At 34.3% G+C, this 14,007-nt stretch overlaps 1 protein-coding gene across 1 annotated transcript in view; it reads left to right on the top strand.

Moving 5' to 3' along the window:
* LOC113823028 (alpha-(1,6)-fucosyltransferase) overlaps positions 1–13,786 on the top strand; it is a 14,473-nt gene extending 687 nt beyond the window's left edge. Inside the window, exons 2-11 of the mRNA XM_070119391.1 lie at positions 1,839–1,961; positions 2,347–2,396; positions 2,596–2,839; positions 3,616–3,787; positions 6,457–6,643; positions 8,675–8,912; positions 10,377–10,553; positions 10,819–10,969; positions 11,704–11,843; positions 13,202–13,786. Of these exons, the coding sequence (XP_069975492.1) occupies positions 1,839–1,961; positions 2,347–2,396; positions 2,596–2,839; positions 3,616–3,787; positions 6,457–6,643; positions 8,675–8,912; positions 10,377–10,553; positions 10,819–10,969; positions 11,704–11,843; positions 13,202–13,409 (1,690 nt within the window). The 3' untranslated portion in view covers positions 13,410–13,786. The remainder of the gene's footprint in view (positions 1–1,838; positions 1,962–2,346; positions 2,397–2,595; positions 2,840–3,615; positions 3,788–6,456; positions 6,644–8,674; positions 8,913–10,376; positions 10,554–10,818; positions 10,970–11,703; positions 11,844–13,201) is intronic.
* The last annotated feature ends 221 nt before the right edge of the window (positions 13,787–14,007 follow it).

Raw genomic sequence — 14,007 nt, 5'->3', positions numbered from 1 at the left:
TCTCTCTCTGTCTCACATTCGCTAACTCTCTGATTCTCTCTCTCTTCCTTTTTAATTATCTCTCTCTCTTTTTCTCTGACTCACTCTCTCGCTTTCTCTGTATCTATCTTTCTACATCTATCTATATATCTGTTTGTAAGTGTGTATGTTTTCTCTCTCGCTCGCTTGCGCTCAAGATGTGTTGATGAATGACTTTTTTATGCTCTTATTTCACGCATTAAGTGCCACAGATGTACATGTTAATAGTAATATTGAAATCGTAGTTATTATGCTATAGATATCATGGAATTATCCACGCATGATTTTGAAAAAGTTTCCGCTGCAGTCCCTTTTTACAGTACATCATTCATCCAGATCAAATATTTACATATTCTTTAGGATACTATTCTACAATAAAGTATGGGCGATGCATTTATTAATGCTGAGACCGGTCTTCGACGAATCGCTGAAGCCAATTTTCAAGTATCGATGCATCAGTATCGCCTGAGACAATTCTGTGTAACAATGGTCATACAGATACATATATGCATGCTTGTGTGTTTATAGATTTATATATGCACATATACATATAATATATATGTGTGTGTGTGTGTGTGTGTGTGTGTGTATTAGTGTGCGCGTTTGGAGAAAGAGAAATAGGTAAGCATATTTTGATAAATAACTATATATTTGGCTATACGTTTACCAATGAATACAGTATATCATATCTATATATCATAGCATTCTGACATACCACCTTCCGCTTATATCGAAGAAAGGCAGACCCATCAGACGGTCCTTACAGCCAGTGAGAGCACCTGGCACCGTCGTTTGCAGGTGCAGCCGACAAAAAGTATCAATTCTCGATTAATCTGCTGATAAGATGCAGTGCCGCGTTGTAATCCAATTCACCAAGCCATGTCGATGTGTCTGTTTACATTGCTGTTATATGCACTTATTTACTGTATACTTTCTTTGTTGTTCTTATTAATTGGGGTTCTTGGTGCTTGTGGGAATTCTTTTTGTATCTAAAAGTTTGCGCACAAAAAAATAATGTCCACTCACATGTGTAGGAATTCCCTTTTTTCCTTCCTTCCTTTCATTATGTTGTTACTTAAGTCACATACATACACACCCGTACAGTGGGTAGCATACTTTTGCTTACACACGAATACTTGCATGCAGGCCCGCAGAAGACTTGGATGCCTACACACACAAATATATACACAAAGGCACAATTTGACTATAAAATGTAAGCATCTAATCTAGGCATATTGCCAGAGATAAGCTAATGTTAAGTTAATATTTCTTTCCTACTTTAATGAGTTTTGTGTGTACCTTATTCTGTGATTTAATCCATTAGATAATATTTTGAAATATAATACATAGAGTAATTTTCTGATTCAGTCAGTTTATATAACAAGCAGCCTTAGTATATATAATATATATAAATATTTATCTATTTATATGTAAATTTGTATATATGTACATATATATTCATATATATATATATATATATATATATATATATATATATATATATATATATATACATACATATATATATATATATATATATATATATATATATATATATATATATGTGTGTGTGTGTGTGTGTGTGTGTGTGTGTGTGTGTGTGTGTGTGTGTGTGTGTATGTATATATATTCATATATTTATATGCAGAGATAAATAGATAGATAGATGGAAAGATAGATATTCACACGCACACACACACACACACACATATATGTTTGTATTTTTTGTACAGTTGCCACTACCTCACTCATTAACGCAAAATGAAATAAAATCCGTAACTGAGGATTTTGAATGAACTGGGTTTTTTTCTTCTTTTCAGGACGTCGATGCTGGTATATAGAGAAACACTTCATCGGTTCTTTGTTTTGGAATTCTTTCTCCTGATTCTACTGCTGATTCTCGTACCGAAGTCAGTCCTCCATCTCAGCGGATCCGGGAGTGTGTAGGCATCACCCTTGGTTCTTTAGCCTTAAATGATTCATATATACTTGTATGGTTCATAACAGCAAACACTCACTTATACACATACGCATATGCACAAACATAGAGTTAATCAGAGAGTCTGCGTGTACATATTTATACATACAAGCTATGTCTCTGCATTTGAGTGTAGATATTCTAAAATGAAGTTTAGACTAGACTTTGCTCAGTATATTAACATACACACACCTTCACAAAAACTCAAACACGGATATTTGCATCTTACAGAAACTGGCACACAACTTTTTCATCTCACTCCAGCTATGAGTTATTAATTTCTTCGGAGAGAGATAATGATAGGTTTATAATCTTATAAACAGATTGATCTATAGTATTAAATGTTCCAGACTATTCCTACAACCACTTAGAGATGAAAGGAAACCAGAGACACATACAGGTTAGTTTTACCGGCATTTATGTTCACCTGAAGAATTCATCTTTCCCCGTTATGTAATTGTTCTTTCATTCTCTGAATTAGATACCAATTGAAGTTATTAAAATGGTTTATAATAGTACATCCGTCATAATTACATTGCTATTATTTTCAAAGTATCCAGTGAATAGCATCCCAAACACATACATTTGTTTCTTCCTAGACACGACGACCAGCGAACAGGAGCAAAAGTTCGCCTTCGCGGGAACGAGCAAACCACAGGAGTCGTACACGGGTCCCAGATTTCACGAGAACACGGACGCGCTCCTCAGACAGGTCGAGAGCGACGTCTACCACACCAGGCAGTTCGTTTTAGCGCAGCTCCGACGATTGCAGACTCAAGCAGCAAGCGAAACTACTCGGAAAAACTTCATCAATGTTATCGAGGATGTTAAACATTATTTCAGGTACTTTCTTTGTGTGAATTACAGATGTTTGGATTTGATCAGGTTTATGATGTCCAACAGTTCTTATTATAACATTATAACTATTATAACTATTCAGAGTCTATCAAAAGCAAGCCTAAAACAAGCTATAATATTCATCTATAATATCTAGCTAACCACATGGACCATATGGTCATATTTTTTGTGAGCACTCGCATCGCAAACACTCTGCACATGACACGATGCTAGATAATTTAAATAATTCAGTATCACCTTTATAACTTAATATATATATATATATATATATATATATATATATATATATATATATATATATATATATATATATATATGTATGTATGTATGTATATATATAGACATATATATATATATATATATATATATATATATATATATATATATATATATATATATGCGTGTGTGTGTGTGTGTGCACATATCTCTCTCCTTCCCTCGTTATATATATAAACACATATGTATATATGTATATATATACATATATATAAATATATATGTAAATAAATACAAGTATAAACAAACACACTCATAAATACTTACATTATATATATATATATATATATATATATATATATATATATATATATATATAGATAGATAGATAGATAGATAGATAGATAGATAGATAGATAGATATAGATATAGATGTGTGTCTTTCTATATGTATTTGTGTGTGTATATATGCAAATATACATGTGTGTATGTATATTATATGTGTGTGTGTGTATTCAAAGATGCGACGATGTTCCTTCACACAGCGTGACGCAATCCGACCTCTGGAGGTTTCGCAAAGAGTCCGGTCTTCACGCTTGGCAGAAGAGTGAGGCGGAGAAACTTACCAGTCTGGTGCAAAATCGGATCCACGCGTTGCAGAATCCCGCGGATTGTAAATCTGCCAAGAAACTCGTTTGCAATCTACCTGTCGCTAAGGTCAGTTTACACCTACCGTATTTATTCCAGTTAAAATACAGTAACTTTGTAATGAATTTAAAAGCTATAAAAGTGTTATTCATATACATCAAGGGATTCACTTTAACGAGGGTAGTAAATAAAAGCACAGTTCTGGACAAGGCGAAAGGCGGGCCAGCCGTTGGTGCTGGAATCGCGAGTCACAAGTTGAGTCAAATTTGGGCGAGTCGCGTTTGCTCGTCTCGCGCTGTTGCTTTCCCACCTCGATCTTCTGATATCAAAGGTCGATTTGCAACGTCTCGTCGTCTCTTCAGGAGAATTATCTTCCACGCCCTCTCCAGTGACGTCAGCAGGTGTTATTAAAGGGTTAAACACCATTTTACGATTTATGTCTTTACAAACTGAAGATCTAATTGGAATACTGTAAAGGGCTGCAACTCACACCGCTGTGCGTTCATTAAATGTAACAGCATAACCGAAGTTGGCTTAACAACAAATTTCTCGACAGAAAACACCATAAAGGCGATCAAAGACACTAGCCAACGTATAGTATCGACGCTATCACGCGAATGTGTAAATATCTTCAAGTGAATTTACTAAATCACGTTGAAATTACTAAATTACCTTTAACTATTTCTGCACACGAATATGCAGTTCAACACAAGTACATCTGATAAAGATATGAAATCAATAACCAGTTAAAGACACATTGAAATACGAGGGGGAACGCACTTTCCATATAGTTATATCTAATATAGCAAACGGAATACACGTTGCAAATGGCAAAGGATTATACAAAAGAAAGAAAATGTTACCTAGAGTCGGAAGATGAGCTACTAATTCGCTGCATATGGCAATTCAGCTCCAAGTGGAACATACGTTGCTTATGGCAATGCACAATACACTAATAGGAACATACGTTGCATTTGGGAACAATCACCAAAGGCACGAATATTGCAAAAGGTAACATTGAAAGGGAGAGCGGATGTTGCAAAGGAGAAGAATATGAACAACGATGCATCACCATCTAATGGAAGACTTCTACACGAAAATGAAACATCGATCGCATCCCGGTGAGGCCCCCGTCTATCACGACAAGAATAGGTCAAAGAGCAATGGCCAATTATGCCCAACTTTAACTCCCATTGTATGTGAAGGTTGTCCAGCGTGTGCAATCACAATTAGGCTTCAGCACTGAGTTCCTTTGGCGCTTTTTGTACAATACAATAGTGTTTTGTTTATTGTGATTCTTAATTATTTATTAAGATGAAATTGATCACTTTAATCTTTTGTCGTATGTCACTTGTGTAGCAGCACATAAGGTCACCTAATAAGTATTAACACAATATAATTTATCTTTAAATATCCTGTGTCAGTTTTCTTGAGTAGCTAATTCAATTGCATCCTTTCATCTTATTTAATAAATGTAATTCCTTATCTGTACTTGCGGGAACATATTTTCAAGAAAACATTCAGAAAACAAGGAAATCAATCAATCATAATTATTTAAAGTCTACATAATTTTGCAGTTTATTTTATCATAATCATATCAAAAGGAAAAACAGCGGATCTTAAGAGGGAGAGACTGAACACTCGGGTCGCAACCTTGACACCAGCTGACGCGCATTCGCAGCATATATATATATATATATATATATATATATATATATATATATATATATATATATATATATATATATGTATATATATAATGAGAGAGGAAGAGAGAGAGATAGATGGGCAGAAAGATAGATAAATACATAGATAGATTTACATACATACATGCATACACGCACACACATACACATATATATGAGCGTGTGTGTGTGTGTGCGTGTATGTATATTCACATGCATATCAATGCACGTATTATATATATATATATATATATATATATATATATATATATATATATATATATATATATATATATATATATATATTATAAATAGATTTATAGATAAAAAAAAATGCTACAGCTTTAAATAATACAATTATTAACTTTTCATTTACTGACTTTTCTTTCTACCTAGGATGATAATAGTAATAAAAATCATAATGATAATGATGAATACGTAACCCTCCAATCCCTTGGTCGGTCTTGTCATTGAGGCCCAACTTAAGAGATCAACCCCTACCTTGGACCTCAGCCTTCGCCTCAGCCTCTTTTGCACGTTTTTTTTTTTAATTTTCTGTTCTTTTTCCCCTTTCGTTTTCCTTCTTTTCTTCATTCCCTTTTTCTGTCCGTCTCCTAAGGTGTGAGGCTGGCTGTGTATCTGTCCTGAACGGCGCTGGTACTCCGTTTGCTCTTCCCTTTTAACACTTTTCACTGACGTAGTAAACTGCAGTGCTTTACAGCCTTTGACTTCTAACACAATTTGTGTTAATTGTTGACTAATTTCTACCTTTTCCGCCACAATACTTTAGCCTAGTGCTGCATGACCCCTGATTTCTTGACCATTTTGACCATTTCCACATACAAAGCAAAACAAAACAAAAATATCATCCTTAACCGGGGTTTTGGCCCAAGCTCCACCCTGTCGCTTTAATTTGAATACACCGCTAATGATCTCAGATGTTAACGAAGCAGAAGAAACACATGTGATAAATGAAAAAATACATAAATTCGAATTATTTTTTCCCCCTCTGAAACTTATTTTAAAATCGTACACTGACATTTCTCATTCTAGGGACGAGGAATAGGCAGTCAGCTTCACCATTTTAGCTACTGCTTCCTTGCTGCATACGGGACACAGAGAACGCTCATCGTTAATGAAAGGAAATCGAAAATGGAGTTTAGCACGGGTACCTACTTTCTCCCCCTTAGTGAAAACTGTACCTGCAATAATAGGAGCATTGCGAGCATTGCGTGGCCAGGTAAGATTGTGGGTGGCCAGAGTGATGTCTATAGTGTCTTCTTATTAGTTTTATTATTATTATTATAATCGTGACTATCAATATCGTTATGATTGTAATCATTATTGCTGTCATGATTATTATTGTTATTATCATGTGTTCTTGTTGTTGATTATTGTTATTATTATTATCACTATTTTCACTATTGATATTGCTTTTATAATCCCTCTTATCATTATTGTTGTTATTATTATCGGTATTTGTATCATCATCATTACTATTATTATTATTATTACTACTACTACTATTACTACTACGAGCACTATTATTACAACATTCCTCTTATTATTATTATCTTTATTGTTGTCTATTATTAATATTATCATCATCTTAAATCCCATCATTATTGTATCCCTTTTGATGCATATACATAACATATATATATGAATATATCTATATATATGTATATAACATAAATACATACATATGTATATAAGTATATCTATATTAACATATATATATATATATATATATATATATATATATATATATATATATATATATATATATGTATGTATATATATATGCACACACACACACATCTACCCATGTATATAATATATAATATATATATTATAATATATATACACATTATATATACATATATATACAGATATATGCGTGTGTGTGTGTGTGTGTGTGTGTGTGTGTGTGTGTGTGTATATATATATATATATATATATATATATATATATATATATATATATATATATATATATATATGTATATATATATATATATATATATATATATGTGTGTGCGTGTGTGTGTGTGTGTGTGTGTGTGTGTGTGTGTGTGTGTGTGTGTGTGTGTGTGTGTGTGATCATATTTATATATATGTATATTTGTGTGTGTGTGTGTATGTGCCAGCCGTAGAGCAGACATATACACACATGTACATACATACATATATATACATACATATATATATATATATATATATATATATATATATATATATATATATATATATATATATATATATATATATATATATATATATATATACATATATATATATTAGTATATGTATATATATATATATATATATATATATATATATATATATATATATATATATATTTATGTATGTATATATATGTACATAGATGTAAATGAATATGTATATATGTATATGTACATATATATATATATATATATATATATATATATACATATATATATATATATATATATATATATATATATATTTATTTATGTATGTATGGATGGATGTATGTATACATAGATATTCTGGTTATCAGAATTTATGTCCTTTGATCAAAAACACTAACGAACATCCTTTCAAAAAACCGTAGTTAGTTTCGTTGTCAGAGCGCGAATAACACTGACTGACAACAGCTAACAACAGTTAGAATGAAATATGGAGCAACGCCCTACCGCATTGTTATGATAAATAAATAACCTCTCCAGTAGAGCATTCGTCTACAGTTACCTGCCTGCAAAGTGAGGGTTCGAGGCCCTATTGGAGAGGTTATTTATTCAACAGTTAGAATTTGAATAATACCAAGTTCAGAGCTCTTGAATGAACCGATTCACGTACACGATAGAGAATTTCTATGCGTTTCAGCAGTACTTTGTGATAGCGTGAGAACGGAGAGTATGCATGGGTATGTGCGTTTGTGTGTGCGCATATACTTAAGCACTCAAACACTGATTCTTGCTCACAGTTCTCTCTAACTCTCTTTCGCTTTCCCCCTTTCCCTGTCATCCTCTTGAACCCCTTTATCTCACTGTACTCTGTCTCCGCCTTCCCTGTTCATCTTCAAATCTTAGCAGCAACTTGAAGATGAAAATGACAATGAAAAGATTTTTTTTTCCTAGTACAGGAACTGAGGCCTCCCTATTTGCGCGTGTATATTCATGACATTGATCCCCTCCTTCGATTCTTCCACCTTTCTATTTCCTCTCCCTTTTCTATAAACAAAAATAAGAGATCAAGCATGGCAGCACAAGCTCCTTCTCCTCCAGGCACAAAGGACACCCATGTGGTCAGTTTCCCCGACTCCGACAAACCCAAACCACGGCCGAATTACTTCCCACGGTCAGTGCCTCGGGACTTCGGCCAGCGCCTCGTCAAGGTCCACGGCGACCCCTTCGCCTGGTGGATGGGACAGTTCTTCAAGTACGCGATGAGGATGACCGAAGGGTTCCAGGAGTACGTCGAGAAGCTAGGGGCTCGTCTAGGCTTCGAGAGTCCTATTGTGGGGTGTGTTTTTACTTCTTTATTTGCTTCATCCTTTCCTCTAATATTGCTAATTGTGCATTATTACCGTGTGGCCGCTATTTATAGTTATTTTTAAAGTGAAGAATCTCGTGATGATCATTTTCTTTCTGCTTTTCTCCTTGGTATCATTACTGTTGGTTTTATGGCTGTTAGATATATTTCCGTTATTATCATAGTCATTATTACTGTTAATATTAGTTTTGTCATCGTTATCATTAGTAAAATCATCATTATTGTCATTATTATTATTACCATTATCTTCGTCATTATAATAAGAATGATAATCATTACTATTAATACGTATTATTATTATCATCATTATTATTATAATCCTTATCGTCATTATTATTATCATAATCATTATCATTATCATTACCATAATTATTATGATCTTCGTTATTGCTATTATCATTATTATTTTCTCTATCATTGATATTAGTAGTGTTACTATTATCAAAATAAAACTGATATTATTGTAGACTTCACTGTGCCTGGTTGAGCTCGGGCTCGACGAAGAACATGTTCGGGAATCGTGTTTTATATGTGGGTGTTAATACATACACACACACACTCACACATATATACATACGTGTGTGTGTATGTGTGTGTGTGTGTATGAATATATATATACAAATATAAATATGAATACACACACACACACACACACACACACACACACACAACACACACACACACACACACACACACACACACACACACACACACACACACACACACACACATATATATATATATATATATATATATATATATATATATATATATGTGTGTGTGTGTGTGTGTGTGTGTGTGTGTGTGTGTGTGTGTGTGTGTGTGTGTGTATATATATATATATATATATATATATATATATATATATATATATATATATGCATATGCATCTACACATATGTAGACATGCACATATACATATGTATGTATATATATACATATATATATATATATATATATATATATATATATATATATATATATATACACATGTATATATGCATACACACACATCCTTATTATTATTGCTATTATGAATACCGTTATATATATTCTGATTAATACCATCATTAATGATGACGCCATTTTTGCCGTCATCATTATGTTTTATCGTTGATTCAGTTATCACATTTTATAAATGATTATTATTGCTGTCACTGTTACTCTCTTGATCCCTCTTATCCTTAATATTATTATCCTCCTCTTCCTCCTTCTCCTTATTATCATCATCATTACCATTATTATTATCATCTTCACATTATTAGTAGTAGCATCATCATTGCTATCATCCCTAATAATATTTATAATCGATATTATTCATCCAGGTCCCATTATCATAGTGATTATTACTACCAGAGGTCTCCTCGATGTTGATATTATTCTAGCTTTTATGGTAACTTTACCCGGCACCATCTTTACTGCTGGCACTTGCAGGATACAAGTCAGAAGAACAGACAAGCTGCGCCACGACTCCAGATTCATAGAACTGGAAGAATACATGGAGGTCGTGGACGATTTTTTCGACGACCTGGAGGTTCGAGGGACGAATGTGACGACTCGCAGGATCTACTTGGCCACAGACGACCCGGGTGTCCTCCAGGAAGCGAAGAAGTCAGTGTGTCCCTTTACTTGGGGGAGAGTTTGGGGTCAATTGTATATTCAACCGAAATGTTTCCGGTTGTACACACACATAGGCCTATATATGTGTATTTGAGCGTGTGTGTGTGTGTGCAAACCAAGAGACACACATACACACGCCTCGTTTCGGGGTATGTGAACGCTGAGTATTTCGAGGATTTGTCTCAATTTAGCCTGGATGTTGGCTGTATCGCGACCCTGATCACGATCAGTCTAACGATCTAACCTCCTTTTCCAGATTCCCCAACTATAAGTTTGTATTCAACGAAGACAGCGTAGCGTCAGCCAGCTTGGGACGAAGGGGGAGCGTGGACAACATGAAGTACCTCATGGCCGACATCCTTTTCCTCTCTCGTTCCGACTTCCTCGTCTGTGGCATGTCGTCCAATGTGAGTGTCCTTATATTGACCACTTTTACAAGAAGCACAGGCAAAAATTGCAAAAACGCTCTCAAAGAAGTTTTAGATATTTTATTTTTCTACAAAATGAGCCATAATATGTTAATTTTGGAATTAAATAGCGCCCGTGAGGAGCTGAGGGGTCTATAGGCCTACATTGACCTTTTTTTTTAATTCTCAAAAAAAAAAAATCATACAGCCATTCTGCATGCGGAAGCCATTTTTGAGGAGTTGACCTTACTTTTTTGGTGAATATTTTCCGAAGGTGACTATTAAAACACCCTAATAGGAGATTTTGAAAATATGTCACTTTTATAAGAAGCACATGGAAATATTGCAAATCCTTATGGCAGCATGTAATAGAACTATTATTCAGCTACAGAACGATCCATTATGTGTTTACATATCATATGAGACACCGTTTTCTTTCCACAGAAGATTCCATTGATTGTACGTGTTAAGATAGTTAATTCCAGATGTATCAATTGTTCGCCTTGGCAAAGAATCACAAAGGGATAAAATCTTGTATTGAAAGAGCAAGTTAAGGGTCCTAAAGGTTATCTTTGAAATCACAGCGGATGTGGATAAACTAGTACATATCAATAAAAATGAACATATTAAACACCAGAACAACAATAATGATAACAATATAATCTATTAACCTATATCCTATCTCATCTAGCTGCAACCACCCCACATTACACTCGAATCTCACCCTCGGCCAGATATGCAGGCTGGCGTACGAGCTCATGCAGACCCTCCACTCGGACGCCACGCGGAAGTTGCTCTCCTTGGATTTGCCTTATTGTTTCCACTTCCAGGGCGCCCACGAGGTAGAGGCGAGGTTCCCCCACACGCCTCGAAGGTGGGTCTGCCTGTTTGTGCATTTCTCGCTCTTTCTACATTGTATATATATATATATATATATATATATATATATATATATATATATATATATATATATATATATATATATATATATGAATGTATGTATGTATGAAGAAGTTGGGGGCGTAGAGGTGGTTCATCGGGGATGGTAAAAGTGTGACCCCCACGAAAGACCCCATGCCCCAGGTGCTGAGGGCGGAGGGTAAGCTGTCCTGTCCCGCGACTACTCCTGTTCTCCTGTCTGCTCGGTCTCTCCTGTCTGCCTGCCAAGACGTCCTTTTATCCAGCGACTCCTGTCCTGGGCAGGTGCCTGCTTCTGTGTTTTGGGGTGCCTGTTCTTCCGACCGTGACAAAGGGGCGAGTTCGCCATGTCAGTTCTTCCAGCCGGGACAAAGGGGCTCGCCAGAATTGTTCGAGGGGGAGAAAGTTCTTGGGCAAACATGGCTCAGGCATAGTAGGTGCGATGTCGGAAGGAAGGCAGCAGCTAGGGCCTAGGTGCAAGGCGAACACCCATCCGGTTGAATTATATCGGTGACAGTATGTATATATACATACATCTACACACACACACACACACACACACACACACACACACACACATATATATATATATATATATATATATATATATATATATATATATATATATATATATATATACATATATGTGTGTGTGTGTGTGTGTGTGTGTGTGTGTGTGTGTGTGTGTGTGTGTGTGTGTTTATGTGTATGTGATATGCATATATATATAATATATATATATATATATATATATATATTATATATATGTATATATATACATATATATAATATATATATATATATATATTATATATATGTATATATATACATATATATAATATATATATATATATATATATATATATTATATATATATATATATATGTATGTATATATATATATATATATATATATATACACATATATATGTGCATATAGATACATATATATATATATATATATATATATATATATATATATATATATATATATATATATATGTGTGTGTGTGTGTGTGTGTGTGTGTGTGTGTGTGTGTGTGTGTGTGTGTATGTATGTAATATACAAATATGTATCTATATTCATGTATATAGATAGATAGACAGTTAAATATGTATAATTGTAATGGTGCATATTTCCCTATTCAAAAAGATCAACATATAATATGCAAAACCACATAATCGCATAAAATTCTCCCCCTCCCCCTCCTTTAAAAAAATATGCAATCACATCCAACACAGAAAGACCTCCACTCTTTCATCCAGAAAAGGCCCTCACTCTGACCCTCTTTCCCTTCCTTTCTTCCCCTCTCAGCGGCAGAGAGATCGCGCTCCAGAAGGGCGATCGCGTGGTGAGATCTGTGCATTACTACAGCAGGCATCGCAATTATCACGACGGTTTCTGGCACGGAACCAATCTGAGAACGGGAAAGTCCGGCTTCTACCCAATTTACAAGACGGTTGAAGTCCAGTCGCTCGCTGACACGCCATCCTTCGACTGGATTGACAGGAGGGAAGAGTAGTTAGGCCTAGGTTCATGGAAGAAAATAGATATGAATATGTAAACTAATTAGCATTTACCTGTTTCATAATAAAGAATAAATTTAAAATCTTTATAAAAAGACACAATATTGAATCAGACACAGAAAATGTACAAATTTCAACCTTCTCTCGCGTTCGTAGGCGTCTTTCCACGCAGGACGCTGAATAGGGACTGACCTTGCAGAAATAGCAACAATTCAAGGTTTTGAAGACTAGAAATATATCGTATTTGATATACTTCAGCCTGAGCTAGTTCCGCTTCCTTCGCTATCCCCTTAACACAGATAAATCATAGGTAAGGTTATGAACATTGAATTGATCAATATCTGCCTGTTAGAAACAATAAAGCGAAAGCGCTTTTGGGAAATTTTGTTTTCCTGTTCTGTCGTATTCTGTTTCATTTCATAATTGTTCACACACAAAAAAAAAAAAATCCTTCTTTTCACACACACACACATGAAAGTAAAATAAAAACTTATGAAAAGGACAAGAAGATGTAATTTTGAAATGACTTCTCCCTACCCAAAAAATGATATTCAAATAAAGGTAATGAATAAAGAAAAAATATTTGTTTGCAAA

Source organism: Penaeus vannamei, unplaced genomic scaffold (genome assembly GCF_042767895.1).
Source record: "Penaeus vannamei isolate JL-2024 unplaced genomic scaffold, ASM4276789v1 unanchor135, whole genome shotgun sequence".
Lineage (NCBI taxonomy): Eukaryota > Metazoa > Arthropoda > Malacostraca > Decapoda > Penaeidae > Penaeus > Penaeus vannamei.
This window is presented reverse-complemented; position numbering and strand designations above follow the sequence as displayed.